The sequence below is a fragment of the Podarcis muralis genome, chromosome 10 (genome assembly GCF_964188315.1).
Source record: "Podarcis muralis chromosome 10, rPodMur119.hap1.1, whole genome shotgun sequence".
Taxonomy (NCBI): domain Eukaryota; kingdom Metazoa; phylum Chordata; class Lepidosauria; order Squamata; family Lacertidae; genus Podarcis; species Podarcis muralis.
In genome coordinates this window covers 72025688-72042620 of record NC_135664.1, presented here as the reverse complement: position 1 = coordinate 72042620, position 16933 = coordinate 72025688, and the positions used below count along the sequence as shown (strand labels likewise).

Genomic DNA, 16933 nt, shown 5'->3' with positions numbered 1-16933 from the left:
CAGTGAGTACTCAGGGCTGATTGCCTTCAGAATGGAGAGGTCTGATCTTCTTAGAATGGAGTTGTAGTCCCAAAACATCTGGAGTTTGCCTATGCCTGTACAACATGTTCCATTATTAGTGGTCAATGTATACTTTCTTGGTTCATGAATTGGTCTAAGTTCCAGCCTTTCTCAGCCTGTGGGTCCCCAGATGTTGTTGAACTACAACTCCCATCTCCCCTAGCTAGCAAGGCCAGAGCTCAGGGATGATGGGAGTTGTAGTCCAACAACATCTGGGGACCCACAGGTTGAGATCCGCGACTCTGAACAATTAGGAAGGAAAAGGGGCGGTGGGAGAGAAAGAGCCGTTAAGAACTCCAACCCCCAGCGTCCCCTGCGCGGCCCCTTCCCCGCCCCGCGATTGGATCCCGCGCTTGGCCCGCGGCGCCTGCCGGGAGCGGTAGTCCTCCTCTCCTCAGCCTCCCCCCTCCCAGACGGACTGCAAGTCCCGTGAGCCCCCGCGCGGCGCGAGTGGGCGGGGCTTGGCCTGAGGGAGCGAGGGCGCGCGTGTCCGCCCGGCCGCCAGTGTGTGAGGCGAGAGCCGGCGTCGTCGTCGTCGTCTTCCTCCTCCTCCGCCTCGTCCTCCTCCTCGGGCCCCACTGAGGCGGCGATGATGTCGGTGCGCGTGGCGGCCCCTCCGGCCGTGGAGCTGAAGGAGCTGGGCGGCGGCGGCCCGCTGGACAAGGCCGGAGGAGGCGGCGGCGGAGGGGGGTCCGGGGCCTGCGCTCAGGCCGCCTCCGCGCCGCCCAACCCGCCGCCCGCCGAGTCCGGCCCGCCGGTCTCGACAGGCGGAGGCGCGCCGGCCCCCGCCAAGGCGCCTCAGGCTTCGGCCATGAAGCGCAGCGAGCCCGCGCCTCAGGCTTCCTCTCGGGCCCAGCAGCAGCAGCAGCAGCCTCGGCTGGCCGGAGACGGGGGCGACAGCAGCGGCGGCGCGGGCGGGCAGCTGGGCGAGGCCCTGGTCAGCCCCGACGGGACCGTCACGGAGGCGCCGCGCACCGTCAAGAAGGTACCTCGCTCTGAACCCCGCTTCCATCCTGTCCCTTGCGGCGGGTTGGGCTAGATGACCCCTGGGGGGCCCTTTCCAGTGAGAGGCGGCACCCCGCCCTCTCCACACGTGTTTGGGTGCGCGTGTGTGAATGCAATCCGGAGGCAGGGAACTGGATAGAGCGGGATGCTGATAATAATAATAATAATAATAATCATAATAATAACAATAATAATCATAATAATAATAATATCTTTATTGTCATTGCCCCCTCTCGGGGACAACGAAATTACTTGGCTGCTCCATCCACCCAGGTAGGGCACTCCACACAAAATCAAAACAACTATAAAAACACTAATTAAAACAATACAGTATAGTACAGCAAGGAAGATTAGATGACTTTCAAAGTCCAGGCTTCCCATTCAGGGCCGAGATCGCTCTGGAGAAGAAGCTGTTCTTAAGACGGCTCGTTCTTGTCTTCATCGTCCTGTATCTCCGTCCCGACGGCAGGAGCTCGAAGAGACAGTGACCAGGATGCGATGCATCTTTTACTATGTCCAGTGCCTTCCTATGGCACCTTGTGGCATAAATCTGCTCTAAGGTGGAGAGTGGGCAGCCAACAATGCTCTCTGCTGCCTTAACAACTCTGCACAACCCCATCCTGTCCTGGGTAGTACAGCTTCCGTACCACACACAGAAGCCATAAGTGAGCACGCTCTCAATGGCACAGTGATAGAAGGCAAGCAGCAGTTTCTGCCGAAGATGGTTTTTCCTTAGAATTCTCTACAGTTACAGGTTCGGTCCCCGCAGGTGGGGTTGTCATATGTCCTCTTTTTTCCCAGGGCACGCCCTCTTTTTAATGGGTAGAGTCGCCGTAGAGACCCGTAGTTAAAAGTAGAAGTTGGCAAATGTGTCTTCACTATATATATCTCTTGGGACAGAGCGTTTGGAAAGGCACTGAACTGTAGTGTTGGAAGGGATCGAAAGGATCATCCAGCGTTTATATATATATATATATATATATATATATATATATATTCCAGCATTGTAGGGGGTTCGGCTGGATGATCCTTTCAGTTCCTTCCGACTCTACAGTTCAGTGCCTTTTCAGCACTGGCCCCGACGTGGTGGAACGCTCTTTCACAAGAGACTAGGGTCCTGCGGGACTTGACACCTTTCCGCAGGGCCTGCAAGACAGAGCTGTTCCGCCTGGCCTTTGGTTTGGACTCGATCTGACCCTTATGTTTCCCTCCCCTTAGGGTCTTGATCTATGGGCTACTATTAAAAACGAGGCTGCAATTTAAATTGCATTTTAACCTGTATTTTAAATTGGTTCCCCCCCTCTCTTTTCCCCCTATTATGTTTTTAGTGTGATTTTGTTGGTGTTAGCCGCCCTGAGCCCGGGGAGGGCAGGGTATAAATATAATTTATTATTAATATTATGATTCTATGCTTCTAAGAGCCTGGCTGCGGGATCAAGTCCCAATGGGCCTCACCTTAAGTCCAGCACACTCTCCTCACCGTGGCAAGACAGATTTCCTGCATTACAAGGGCTGGGCTAGACTAGATGGCCCTTGGGGACCCCCTACCCACCCTGCAGTTGATTCTATGACGAAAATCCCGCTTTTGCCTGTGGGTGAGCACAGCCCCGTCCTGTTAGGCTGAGGTGCTCAAAAGTGCCAATTCTTCCTCTTCTTCACCCTTCCTTCAGCAGGGCTTTTGTTCTGGGTTGAGAGGTGTAGGAGGGAAGGCCAGCCCCCTGGGTCCCTGCAAGCGCAACAACAACAACAACAACAACAATAATAATAATAATAATAATTTTAAATTATTATTATTATTAATGTGCCACCCATCTGACTCGGTTGCCCCAGCTGCTCTGAGTGGCTTGCAACACATTAAGTGCAGGCTGCTCTGCCAGCCAGCCCTCTCCCCATCAGTGGCAAAGCACCTGCAGATGCCCGAAGGCTCAGTCCCCAGTGGCATCTCCAGGTAGGGCAAGGAAATACTGTTCTGTCCTGAAACCTTCCAGAGCTGCTGCCGGTCAGTGTAGGCAGTACTGAGGTAGACAGAGCAATGTATCTGCCTCGATATAAGGCACCTTCCTGTGTTTCTGCTTTGGAAGGGCTATCGCTCACTGGCAGAGCATCTTCTTTGCATCCAGAAGGGCCTTGGTTCTGTCCTCCATGGCATCCCCAGGTCACGCTGGGAAGGAAACCTCGGGGGACAATACTAAGCTGGATGGATCAATGTCTTGAAACTTCCCATGTTCCTGTTTGCGAAGGTTTGTAGCTAGATGGCAGAGCTCCTGTTTTGCATCCAGAAAGTCTAGGCAGAGGACCTTCTTGGCGTTGGTGCCCTCCCTGTGGAATGCCCTCCCATCAGATGTCAGGGAGATAAAGAATCACACAAGTTTTAAAAAACATCTGAAGGCAGCCCTGTTCAGGGGACATTTTATCATTTTTTATATTTTGCTGGAAGCCACCTAGACAGGCTGGGCAAACCCAGCAGGGTATAAACAAAAAAAATATATTACTATTATTATTATGGTTCCCAGGTTCAGCTTTGAATGTCAGTGTCAACAATACAGAGTTGGTGGGCTTGATATAAGATAGCCTGTGACTGCTGGACTCCATGTTGGCTGGGATGTGTTAATAAATAAATAAATATACCCCACCCATCTGGCTAGGTTTCCCCAGCCACTCTGGGCACTCCCAGAAGAATATTAAAAACACAATAAATACATCAAACATTAAAAATTTCCCTAAACAGAGAGTCCTGAATGGAGGGCACCAGGTCAGGAAAGGCTGCACTAGTTCTTCCACTCATAGTTCCTTTAAATTAAACACATTCTTTGTAGTTTCTTCACCCCCTGGCCTCCTAACCCAGAAATTCCTGAGGAATTAGCCTAAGTGCAGGAGAAAGGCGTTCTGTGAAGAGTCCCCATTCCTCCCTTTAATAATTGGAGCAATGTAAAGAATGGGGCCCCCTGATCCACCTTCTCGCCCTCCCAACTCATGAAGCTCTTAGTCACAATTGACAGAATGGTTCTAGAGAATATAATCAGCATTCCCTTTTCTTGGGAACTGAGTGCTGTTAGAAAGAGACACATACACACTCTCTCTCTCTCTCTCTCTGTGTGTGTGTGTGTATGTTGGTACCTTTTCCTTAGGTACCAGCCAAGGTCCTGCTTAAGAATGGGTAAGACTGTTGCTGTCCTCAAAAGTCTATTTCTCTTCCCTCCCCATTTACATTCTTTGGATTTTTTGATCCAATCTTCCTTCTCTCAACAGGAACCTCCTTGCCTGATACTCTCAGAGCATTTGAGGGCTACTTTATTTGCCCTCCTTTTTCAGGACCTGCCTCTTTCTGAAATATCTGGTGGTTCTTGTACAGAGACTGTTTCCTTGTCTGTTTTCTAATAGGGAGCAACAGACTTTATTTGAGTATGGTCGCACAGCCTCTCCTCTCCTGCCTCTTTTTTTCGTAGTGGGAGATTCCAAGGCAGGTGGTGTTAGATCTCTATTTGCTGGGATCATTAACAATTTCTCTCTCCTTACATTTCCTTAGATGTGTTTTAGTCTACAATTTCAGTTACTCTCGACAACAGACAATAATAATAATAATATAGGCAGTGGTGTGAGTTCATCAGAGAAAATTCCCAGCAGTAGCAGTAGCAGCAGGAGCAATAATATAATACCTTTATTTGAACCAACAGAAAGTAATGTAAAAAAAACAACAAAGCTAGCTAGCTTTTGAGTTTCACAGAACTCTTCCAGTTCACCATTACTGACATTTAGTCCAAATAAGAGGTATTATGCAACTGCTGCTGTTGGGATTTCAATTATGCATGCTTCAGGTCAAAAGGTGCAAGATGTACAGAACCTTGAGATGGGGAAAAATGAATTTAATCCTTGCCATTACTGTAGCAGCAAAGTGAATATCCAAGGAGGATATTGTACCTGTACTTCTCTCCAGTTCCTAGTTCTTTAATGTGGTGAAACTGTGCCCTTTCATCCTGAACTTCCTGCAACGAGACATAACAGATTCTGTTAATTTAGGGATCAGTGTGCTGCTAGAGATTTGTGCCTTTGTAGTAGGAGGTGAGATGCACTGAACTAGGAGTGAATGCAGTACATTTTTGCTTATCCACAGTTTCATTGTGGGGCTTGTTCTAGTGATTGGAAGTGGGTGCACAGCTCTCAAATCCAGGCCCTGCTCTCCAAGGCACTATGAAGGTGGCAGTAGCATAAATGCTCTTTTACCAGCTTCAGCTTGAACAATCAAAGGGCTTGTGTAACTGCCAGTCTAACACATCATTTGCAGGTAAAGCTGTCTTAAGCACCAAAATGCTATTTATTAGAAAGCAAGTCTGCTAAGATCTAAGCCAGTTTTTCGGGCCCCTTCCTAAAGATAGGAAGAATCCAGCTGGCCTTTGGAAGGAAAGATTGAGGTTTCTCCAGAAGGTAATGTGAACATGAAGAACTGCTTTGCTGAGATTCCTAGGGGGATCGGTCTGGCCACTGTATGGGAGAAAGAATGCTTGGCTATAGATGGGCATATGGATCTTGGCATATGAAATCAGTGTTCCTGCTAAACAGTTCTTCGTATTAAATGCTGCTTCAAGTCTGGCAACTCATACTTTCTGCTGTTTGTTGGCAAATGTGTTTTGATATCTATTTTTAAAGGAATACTAATGACACAGTATATAAAATGGTAAAAGAAGTATTTTTTCCCTAAAGCTTAAAGCACCGGAGATATATTTTGATTAGCTAAATGAAAATCATTCTGTTAAAAATCTGGTAATTCCATTCAAACAGTGTTAGTTAACATTTCCTCTTGCTTGAAATGTTGCTCCCTTTAATTGCAATGTTCTGAGGTAAGTGATGATCCTTCTGCAGCCAAAACGACACCACCCACCCACAAGCTGGGGGTGTTGGCAACCTTTGGGAGCTCCATGCTTTGCAGAAGTACATACAATTTTTAGAAGAAACCCTAAGTGGTTTGTGTGTGTGTGCACACATGCACATATATGTAAGGTAAAAGGTAAAAGTTCCCTAGATGGTCAAGTCCAGTCAAAGGCGACTATGGAGTGTGACACTCATCTCACTTCAGGCCAAGGGAGCTGGTGTTTGCCCATAGACAGTTTTCTGGGTTATGTGGCCAGCATGACTAAATGGCTTCTGGCACACGGAAACGGCGTTTACCTTCCCGCTGCAGTGGTACCTATTTATCTCCTTGCACTGGTGTGCTTTCAAACTGCTAAGTTGGCAGAAGCTAGGTTGGCATATCTATATCTATATATCATCTATATCTGGGAGCGCAGGGAGGATTGAATGTGCCCACAGAATAGTGACAATGTATGTGGAGGAATGGAATGGAGTTATCTCGTGGAAGACATGGCTGGCTGGAACCCTGAGCAGGGGCGGTCCATAGTGCAATGCATCGTTTCGCGACACGGTAATTCAATTTTGGATCATTTCATGAAACAGTAGTTCAGTTTTACTAGCAAACTGGAGGTTAAACGAACCCTTTCCATCCCCAGGAGAAGTGTGGGGAGCATTCGTGCGACACACCTACACACTGCAGCTGACACATTAATGTGTCATGACACACAGTTTGGATTAGATGTTGCTCACTTGCCACTAACTACCCCCACTCTAGCCCGCTGCTTCCATTACCACTTGCCTCGTTCCTTCCCAGGCTGTGTCCCCTATGCCTTCACTGTCAGAAAGTAACCGACTAGCAGGAGAAAAATAATGAGGGTAATGAACTAACACATGTGGCTTTCACCCTGTATCGAAAATTTGATGAGTGACGGAAGTTGCAAGCAGGCAAAGCAAACTGGAGGCCTTGCTTTCGCAAAATGACATTAGCAGGGGAACAGTAAAAGTGGTGAAATTTGTGATGTGTTGGTTGCAATGTAGGAAGTGGAACAAAGTTTATTGTGGACAAAGATGGAAAGATCATATAGCAGGAAGGATAAAAGGTCCATTTGATGTGAAAAGGTAACAGAGGGAAGATCATAAGCCTGGAGGCTTCCTTTTGTCCGGAAGGTACCCAGTGAAATGAAAGGGCGTCATTGGTTGTGCCAAAAGATATGAGGAAGAATGAATCATTGCTGATGCTGCACGAAGTTGCTATAAGTCATGGGTGACTAACTGGTGGCTCACAGATGTTGTGGGTCTCCAACTCCCATCAACCCCAACCAGCAAGGCCAGTGATTCGTTTATTTATAAGATTTCGTACCTACCCTTCACTGTAATGTCCCAGGGTGGGTTGCATCAATATAATAAACAATTATAAAAAAGATGAAACCATTGAAAAATAAAGCCCTTCCAAATGGAGCAGAACAGTATAAATCTCTTCAATGGAAGAGATGTGTTCAATGAAACGGTGGTACCCACAAAACAAAATACCTTCGTTATGAGAACTGTAGTCTGTCAACATCTGGGGGACCACACGTTGGCCATCCCTTCTATAAGTGGTAGAGAGAGAGGTATGAATTTGGGGAGAGGTAAAGAGGCAGGTGAGCATGCTGACAACAGAGGGTGGCAGTGGACTGTCCTCGCTAGATAGTCCTTGATGAATTGGATCTGAAAGTGCTTAGTGGAACAACTGATGCTTGAACATTTAGAAGACAGAACTGTTTGTGATGTCTTCACTTCTCCAGATGTGTAATGAAACCTGAAATGAGCATTGCCTTCCCCCCACTGTTCAGATGAGACATTCCTGGATTGAGTGGGACTTCCCAGTACTAAAGCAAGCTTTAAAATGTCCTCATAGTTGCCCATATGTATGTTCTTTTTGGCTCTCATTGGCTTCATTTTGTAATCCTGCCTGGTAGCCCAGAGACAATTGCCTCTTCACAAGTCTGTACAGTAGCCATGCCATCTTGTATACCAAGTGGCCAGGAAGACAACTTACAGTGGTACCTCGGGTTACAAGCACCTCAGGTTACAAACACTTCAGGTTACAGAAGTAGTACCTCGGCTTAAGAACTTTACCTCAGGATGAGAACGGAAATCGTGCATTGGTGGCAAAGGGAGGCCTCATTGGCTAAAGTGGTACCTCAGGTTAAGAACGGTTTCAGGTTAAGAATGGACCTCTGGAATGAATTAAGTTCGTAACCAGAGGTACCGCTGTATTTTGAAAGATATTGGGGAAGATAATGTCATTATATAGCTTTGGTTCCAAGCAAGCTTGGGCATTCCATCTGTAAAATGGATAGTTAAGAGAGATGGGGGAGTCATTAGATATTAATCCACCCAAAAATACTGTGTAGTCAAATGATGGATGACTCTGCTTTTGGCAAAGTCGTGCTGCCAGTTCCTGTTCTGCATTTCATTTTACTGTCCTTTTGAAATAAAGGTTGTGAATCTATTATTAATAGCTTTGTTCCTAAGTTTAGGAACCACCTTCTGCCTTTTTCCACTAAGATTATACCAGGAGCTTATAAGAAGAGCTTGCTGGATCAGGCTAGTGGCCAGCATCTTGCTCTCACAGTGGCCAACCACATGCCAGCAACCAGGATTGGAGCACAAGAGCAATTTCCCTTCCTGTGGTGGTTTCCAGAAACTGGTATTGTGACGCATTGCTGTTTTCACCTGTGGAGGCAAAGTACAGCCTTCTCCTTCATGAATTTATCTAATCCAGGGGTTGGCATGGTTTACCTCACATGGGTAGGTTCACTCCAGTGGAGATCCCTCCATGAGTGACCACGCGCTCCCATGATTTCCGCAGTCTGTGTCTGCGCAGACGCGATTTCCGGTGTCTTCATAGATGCAATTTTCGGCGCCTCGGAAGCGAGTCCCTGCACCACGCTGCACCAGTTTAGAGCAGCGTGCAGGGACTTGCCGAGTGGGTGGCTCAGTTCGGGGGCTGCTCGGGGGCCCGTTAAACGACTCCCTTGGGCCGCTTGTGGCCCATGGGCCTTAGGTTGCCGACCCCTGGTCTAATCCACTTTTAAAGCCGTCCAAGTTGGTGGCTGTCACTGCCACCTGTGGGACTTCCATAGTTTGACTTAGAATCACAAAATTGTAGCATTGGAAGGGAGCATGAGGGTTATCTAGCCCAACCCCCTGCAATGCAGGAATCTTTTTGTCCAACACCGGTCTTGAACCCATGACACTGAGATTATGAGTCTCTTTCAGTTGGGGAAGCACAGGGATACTTAATGCTTGAATGCCACAGAGTGAGCTGACAGTGCTGCTGCTTCCATTTTCATGCACACTCACAGTAAAACGCTTCCCTCTATGGAATTGTGATAGTCTGTTCTCTAGCCCAGGCTAGTAGAGGTAGAAACCTGCTGCCAGGATGGAGAAGCAGTGGTTTACTCAGTTGTTCACTTACCTCAGCAACACAGGAGTTTGTTTGTTTTTTAAAAAAATGATATTTATTACTTTTCAAACAACTTCAACACAACACTACAAGAAAAAAGAAAAAAGAAAAAAAGAACAATACAAATACAATACAAAAACACTACATACAAAACAAAAACAAACAAAAACAATTTAAAAACACCTCAAACATTTTCAATATCCTATCTTTCATTCGCTTATTTCCAACAACCTCCTCACACCTCCCTTTTTGTGTTCCACTTCTATTTATTGTTTCAGCAATTCCTTTCCATCTTCCTCTGTTTTCTATAGAACACAGGAGTTTTTTATTTAATAGGGTTGAAATTGGCCTTCCAGTGGAAAGTTCAACCAAAATAATAGAACTGTTTGTTTGTGTTGCTTTGGAGGGAATGATGAACATACTTATAGCAAGTACAGTGGTACCTTGGTTTACGAACTTAATCCGTTCCGGAAGTCCATTCTTAAACCAAAGCGTTCTTAAACCAAGGCATGCTTTCCCATAGCAGCGGGGGACTCAGTTTACAAATGGAACACACTCAACAGGAAGCGAAACATATTCTTATTCCAAGGCAAATTTCACAAACCAAAACACCTACTTCTGGGTTTGCAGCATTCTTAATCCAAGTCATAAACTAAGCTGTTCTTAAACCAAGGTACCATTGTACCCTGTAAACCAGAGGTGGTGAATCCCTGGTCTGATCTGCACTGCATCCCCCCAGCAGTTAATTTTGGTACTCTTAACACCCTACTGGTGGCAGATTTTTTGAATAAAAAAAGGAGATGTTGCATTGGACTGGGCAGAGTAGTTTAAACTTCTCTGCAGCGCTGCATTGAGGTTGTGTGCCTCTGTGGCTGTCCTTTGTGTGTGTGCGCAAGCATGACAGGTGTTGACAACAACTGTTGACATACAGTTCCTGGTGGGTTTCTTAAAAGTGAATTCAGCTCATGAGCCAAAAACGATTAGCCATTCTGGCTCCTAAACCTTACAATTTCCCTCATATAGCAGGTTAAAGCTGAGGCTAAAAGATAGTGGTTGGGTTGTGGTTGTAGAGTCAATGCATGGCTGAACTGAGATTTGAGCTGGGGACATGGACTTAGGTACTGTGCTACAGCAGCTGGTTGGCTGCTGTGCCTAATATAGCTCGAAGGTAGATTGCTGGGGCATTAAGAAAAGAAAAGAAACACTTTCAAGTAGGTTATACACCCACAGCTTTTCCTGATGTGATAGCAATCTGCTAACTGTTGTAGAAATCACCCCATGTTGGCTATTTCCGTGATTGACTCTTTTTTAATGTCTGCCTGTTCTGATTCGTTGGCCATGTGAATAGATGATCCAAGGGTCTTGCAAATCCACCTTTGGCAAATGTTTAGCAATTCTGCCCTAAGCAGCCATGGTTGGGTATGCATAGCATGAGGTTTCATATGGCAGTCTTCTGTTAAATGTGCCCATATTAGGGTCAGACCAAAAAAACCTTACATGATTACAGTTGTCCCAAGAATTGCCACGAGGCACAATTAAAATAAGTTTAAACGATGTCCAGGAGCTTATATAGTAACATTTGTGTCATGTAAAGAAGTTTCTACCCCTTTGGGGAGCACCTTCTTCCAGCAAGATAACTTACTAGTCACAGCTTAGTTAGATAAGCTATTACTTGATCTCCTTGTAACAGATAGTGTGATCTGGTTGGAACAGATAGTGTGGGAACATCCTTGAGGAAATAAGAAATGTAGGACGGACCAAAGCAGGTATCTGATTCGATTAAAATTTAATATGCCATTTGAAACGGACAATTTGTACGCAGCAGAAAACGTTTATTTCCTAGGATGTTAAGTATGCAGATGCACATAGCTCATCATGCGGCGGATCAGAAATGAGGCTGGTGTGTAATCCATGGGGTATGCAGATATCTTGGGAACTGCACTGTGAGGTCTTTCCCTAGCAGGTGCTAATCTCTGCTGACTGCAGTATAAATTAGGTCTCAATGCCATTCACTGCATAACTTGGAAGTGTTTGCTTACCTTGCCAGGACTTAAACTGGCAAGTCCTGCCCCCCCCCCCCAACAAATTATAGTTTCTGTGGCTCTGAACAGTTTTTTTTTTAAAAAAAACCAAACCATGCTCAGGAAATCAGAAGCAGCTTTTCACTTTTGTGCAAATTGATTGTGATATGAACAGTGTATTACCCACTCCACCTGTGTATAGAGGACTCTGCCACCCATTTTTATTTTAGCCATGTTCTACAAGAGCAGCTCATGGCTGTCACACGAGGCTCCCGTGAGATCTCAAATGGCCCTGCAAGATCTCGTGAGAGCTTCTAGAGACTGGTAAGCAAGGGTGTTACTATTTATTTGGGGATTTTTTGGCAACCCATGCAAAGCTATGATTGTGTAAGCAACATCAGCGCAAGTTGTGGTCCTACTGTATTGCAGTGAATGAGCTGCAATTCTGCATGATGTTGGATCCACTGTTGAGCTTCACATGCCCCTTTGTTTGCCTTAAGATAACTGTGTTCAAGAGAAGGATGTAGGTTTTAGCTTTGGTACTCGGAAGCTACAGGAAATTCAGTCTGTACTCTAAGCCTTAGGAGCCCTTCAAGAACTGGACTAGGAAGGTGAGAGGAATGAATAACTTGCATAAGCTGCTCATTTGGACAAATGGGTCACATTGTGAAACTTGGGTATCTATGGTAGCTGATTGAGCTCAGGAAGGCCATTGTGGGATACTAGAGTACAGATTTGGTATGAAGAAGAACTGAATACTGAGAAATAAATGGATAACTTTGAGATGAATCCTGAAGAGGGTAGAGGGAATCTTGAGGGAATGGGGAATGAGGTTCTAATACTGTATATTATAAGCAGTGTGTTTTTCTGGAAGGTGTAGGACCTTTGCTTTTCTTCTGTAGAGTTCTTATAGCTGTATTTGGCAAATACTGTGGATTATTAAAACTTCAAACTCATGAGAACTTTTTTTAGGTCTCCAAATGCTTTTTTTAAAAAACACCACCACACCAAAGAGTAATGTGCCTTGATAGTTGGTGACTCTGGCTAATGATAAATGGGTTGAACTAGTAGCAATCAGGGGATGAAGAAAACTCCATAGTATATTGTGCATTGATGGTTCATCTTGTATTCTTGTTTTATGCTGTCCAGTTGCCTGACATTTGCAGTGTGTTTGACTACCTACTTATGAATACTTGCCAATCAGATATTCATTCTGCCAGTCAAATGGTATAGCCCAAACTATTTTGTCCAGTAACCACCAGCTTTTGCTTCTGGAAAGTTCTGGGCATGTGCAGTTCAGTCACCTGCAGCTTCACTCAGATGTTCAGTGGGGTTTAATTCCAAATCGAGTGTGTGCAGGATTGTGGCTTAACCTCCAGATAAGTGATTTTGCTTAACAACCGTGCAGAAATGTTCCTTTTGTCTCTAAGCAGCCATGCTTTTGCAGTGCAAATGGTGTGTGGGCTGTATGACCCACAGGATTTGGATTATGCTGCTAGGTTGCATAAACCCTCTGTTTAGTTGTAAGCCAATATGTCTCATTTGTGACAGTGTGCATGGGACTCCTGGTTCAATCAGTTATTTAAACCACCAAGAAAAAATACAAATGTGAATAACTGTTGTGCAAATGAACTTGTCTTAAATCATTCCCTTTTTCCCAGCAGTGGTGGGGTGTGTGTGTGTGTGTGTGCTCTAACTGGTGGTTAGTATTTCTACTGGTGAAGTGTTCCACAGCTTCTGAAAGCATGCTGGGGGAAGACTGTAGCTCTGGGGTAGAGCATTTGCCTTGCATGCATGAGGTGCCAAGTTCAATCCTCGACATCACCAGGTAGGGCTGGTAGAGGCTCCTGCCTGAAACCCTAGATAAAGGTAAAGGGACCCCTGACCATTAGATCCATTAGATCCAGACTCTGGGGTTGTGGTGCTCATCTCGCTTTATTGGCCAAGGGAGCCGGCGTACAGCTTCCGGGTCATGTGGCCAGCATGACTAAGCCGCTTCTGGCGAACCAGAGCAGCGCATGGAAACGCCGTTTACCTTCCTGCCGGAGCAGTACCTATTTATCTACTTGCACTTTGAGGTGCTTTCGAACTGCTAGGTTGGCAGGAGCAGGGACTGAGCAACGGGAGCTCACCCTGTCGCGGGGATTCGAACCGCCGACCTTCTGATCGGCAAGCCCTAGGCTCTGTGGTTTAACCCAGTGCCACCCGTGTCCCTCAAAACCCTAGATAGCTGCTGCCAATCAAGGTAGACAATACTGAGCATGAGAGACCAGTGACTTGATGTGGTATAAGGCAGCTCACTGTGTTTCTAGAACAATTGTGTACATTCAACAAAAGCCTGACTTTGGGAACTCATGCTCAAATCCTCACTTAGGCATGACGCTCCCCATCTTTCAGGGTAGTTGTACTGCTGAAATGCTGCTTTTAAGTTTCTTGCGGGAAGGAAGGTGGTATATGGATGTAACAAACTAGAGCATCCTAATTGCTGAACACCCCCCTAAACTTATACACCGGGCTATACTGTTGTCTTACACTAGTCTAGCCCTAATGGCTTTTTGTTCTCTCGGTGCAGTCAGAGCACAGCGCTGATGAGTCATACCGAAGAGGACTGATGGTCCTTTGTATGTGTCTGTGTTTTATTTGTCTTGTCAATGTTGACTTCCTCAAAGGTAAGTTGGTACTGGGATTCTCCTTTGGTGATTTTGCTAAATTTCTTGATGACTATTATTGTTTTTATTATCATTATTTAGTAGTTTATTCACAAAAGTGACTAGCAATAAGTTTTAATGTTGATACTGTATTGTAACAAACACTTGCCCATAATTTTTCTTGCCTCAAACACAAGACTTTGCTTAAAAAAAATAAAATAACATTGGACTTTCCCTTTCATCCTCTCTTTTCTGTCTTGATTCTACCTGAGCAGACTTGGAGGGTGGTGTTTGGAAATGTTGCTCTGAGCCTTTTCAGCTTATAGGTGGAATTTCACCAGAGTCCACATCTATTGCCAGCAATCAGCTGCTGGAAGAGATAATCTTGAGATTTGGGGTAGGATAACATCAGTATATATCATAGTATTGCAAAGTTGGAAGAGACCCTAAGGGTCATCTAGCCCAACCCCCTGTGGTGCTAATTTATGACATTTAGCTTTATATTTCTTCAGTGGTTAAAGCTTGGGATTGCTCTTGTTGATGAAGATTAACAAAAATGATATTAAATACAAACAAAAAGGAAATGTAAGGTCTTAAATTAGAACCTCCAGCAACCTGTGCTACCAGTATTCATGTGGTGCAGAAAGATTTATAATAGTATAATATGGCACATCAGACTCTGGTTGTCATTGCTTTAAGGGGGAAAATGTCTTGTTCCACATTGCTGTAGACTATTTAGAAAATTTTGTTTGCACGTGGTATCTGGGCTGATGTCCTAAGTAACAGGATTCCTTTTCACAATAGGGTCCCTGGCATACTTCTGCAAAAACCACTAGGTCACTGACGTTGAGTCCCATGAATATTTTCATTGTCAACCTTTGTTAGTAGACGTCTGTGTTATACAGAACATCTCCCGAGCCCTTATGTTTTTGTATTTTTCATACGTTTGAGAAAAAGACCTGTAACTTAAGAACTTCAGTTCTCCTCCCAACAGCAAATGACCATATAAAAATGTTCAACAAACCTTTCAGGTTTAACGAATCGGGAGCACTTGGGCCACTCTCTTGAAACCTGTTCAACCAGTTTGTTCGCCTATCAAAATCAAAATCCGGAGTTGGAATTCCAAGCTAGTAACAATCTCTTCTGACAATAGCGTTTTATGTTCCCTTTTAAGCATCGTTTTTGTGGCTGCCAGATCTTAATTGTCTTCTTTGATAGTTTCATTGCTGCACACCCAACTGCTAGACAGAAAGCCTGGGTGTTAAGTTGCGCTCACCATTGATCTGTGTGTGCAGCCATAATTACTGTCAGGGCCATGAAATTTTTATTAAACTAGAATGAGCAAAAGGAATAATTTATCTGGTGAAACAGGACACTGGAAGGGTCTTGACTTAGCTGCCTTTCTCTTCCCTTTCTGTGGCCTAGCCTGATAAGCCTCACATAGTACAGTTTATTTTTTTTAATCCATTTTGGTCATCTGGTTTAAGATGGTTCTGCTAACCTTGTGATGAAATTCAACTCATGTTCTGAAGCTACCAACAGAAGACAATGTTGAATGATGTGCATTTCTGAAACTACTGTTTCAGGTCGGAGAAGTGATCGGCACTTTCCAATGCTACACCATTGAGTTGGATTTGTGGTGCTGCATAGGGGTTGTTTTGTGCTTGGTGGTGTAGCACTTTGGTTTTTTTGGATATTGAGTGATAGGCCAAGCTTTTCATAAGCTTCTGTGAAGATATTTGGGGTGGTTTGGGGGTTGTCGTCTTGAGTGTTCACACACTACAAGCCAACCATGCCCTTATCTGGAGATAGTTGGCCTTGTCTCAGTGACCCAAGCTTGCAGCAGATCTGCAAAATGGAAGAGGACACCACAACCTGATAACCTCCTGATTAGATTGCCCCTGTAAGTGGTGTTGCCCTTAAAGATGGTTCAGAAACTCCAGTTAGTGCAGAGTGTCTCTGCCAGAATACTGACAGTGACTATGAGATATGAGTCACATGGTTCTGACCTTTAAAAACCCTTCATGGCTTGGGACCAGGCTTCATGAACAACCTGTCTCAGCACATGCCTACCCATATCTTGCCAGCAGAGGACCTTCACCAGATGTCCCTCCCAATTGAAATGAGGCAAGATGTTACCAGAGACAGTGTAGCGCCCCTACTATGGGGACCCCCCCCCCAATCTGCTTGGCACTTCCTCAGGCAGGTGTATTTTTGGTGGCGGGCAAAGACTGATTGTTCTTCAGATTTTTAAGATAGGCTTAGGTGTTGTAATTTGTTTATAGTATTATGATGCTTTGTTTGCTGCCTTTTAGTACAGTGGTGCCTCGCAAGACGAAATTAATTCGTTCCGCAAGTTTTGTCGTCTTGCGATTTTTCCGTCTTGCGAAGCACGGTTTCCCATAGGAATGCATTGAAAATCTTCTGAAGGCTGGGGGGGGGGACCAAGGGCTTTTCTTCCCACCCCCAGCATTTTAAAAAACCCCGGGACAGCGGGGGACTTCTCCGCTGTCCGGGGCGATCTTAAAATGCTGGCGGGCGGGAGCGAAGCCTCCGCTGCCGCCCACCAGCATTTTAAAAAGCCCCGGGACAGCGGGGGACTTCTCCGCTGTCCTGGGGCGATTTAAAAGCCCCCGGGAAGGCAGGCAGGGGGGACAAAGACTTTTGCCCCCCGCTGGCCTTCAGAAGAGGTCCAGGACCTCTTCTGAAGGCGGGTGGGGTGCGAAAGTCTTTGCTCCCCCCCGCCTGCCTTCAAAAGCCGTCCGGGACAGCGGAGAAACACGCTGCGTTTCTCCGCTCTCCCGGGAAGGCAGGCAGGGGGGAGCAAAGACTTTTGCCCCCGCCGGCCTTCAGAAGAGGTCCTGGACCTCTTCTGAAGGCCGGCGGGGGGCGAAAGTCTTTGC

General features: G+C 45.7%; 1 protein-coding gene across 1 annotated transcript in view; it reads left to right on the top strand.

Annotated features, from left to right (window-relative positions):
- The first annotated feature begins 495 nt into the window (after positions 1-495).
- The window catches only part of AHCYL2 (adenosylhomocysteinase like 2), a 98018-nt gene continuing 81580 nt past the window's right edge, over positions 496-16933 (top strand). The window contains exon 1 of the mRNA XM_028747371.2: positions 496-1045. Within this exon, the coding sequence (XP_028603204.2) occupies positions 650-1045 (396 nt within the window). The 5' untranslated portion in view covers positions 496-649. The remainder of the gene's footprint in view (positions 1046-16933) is intronic.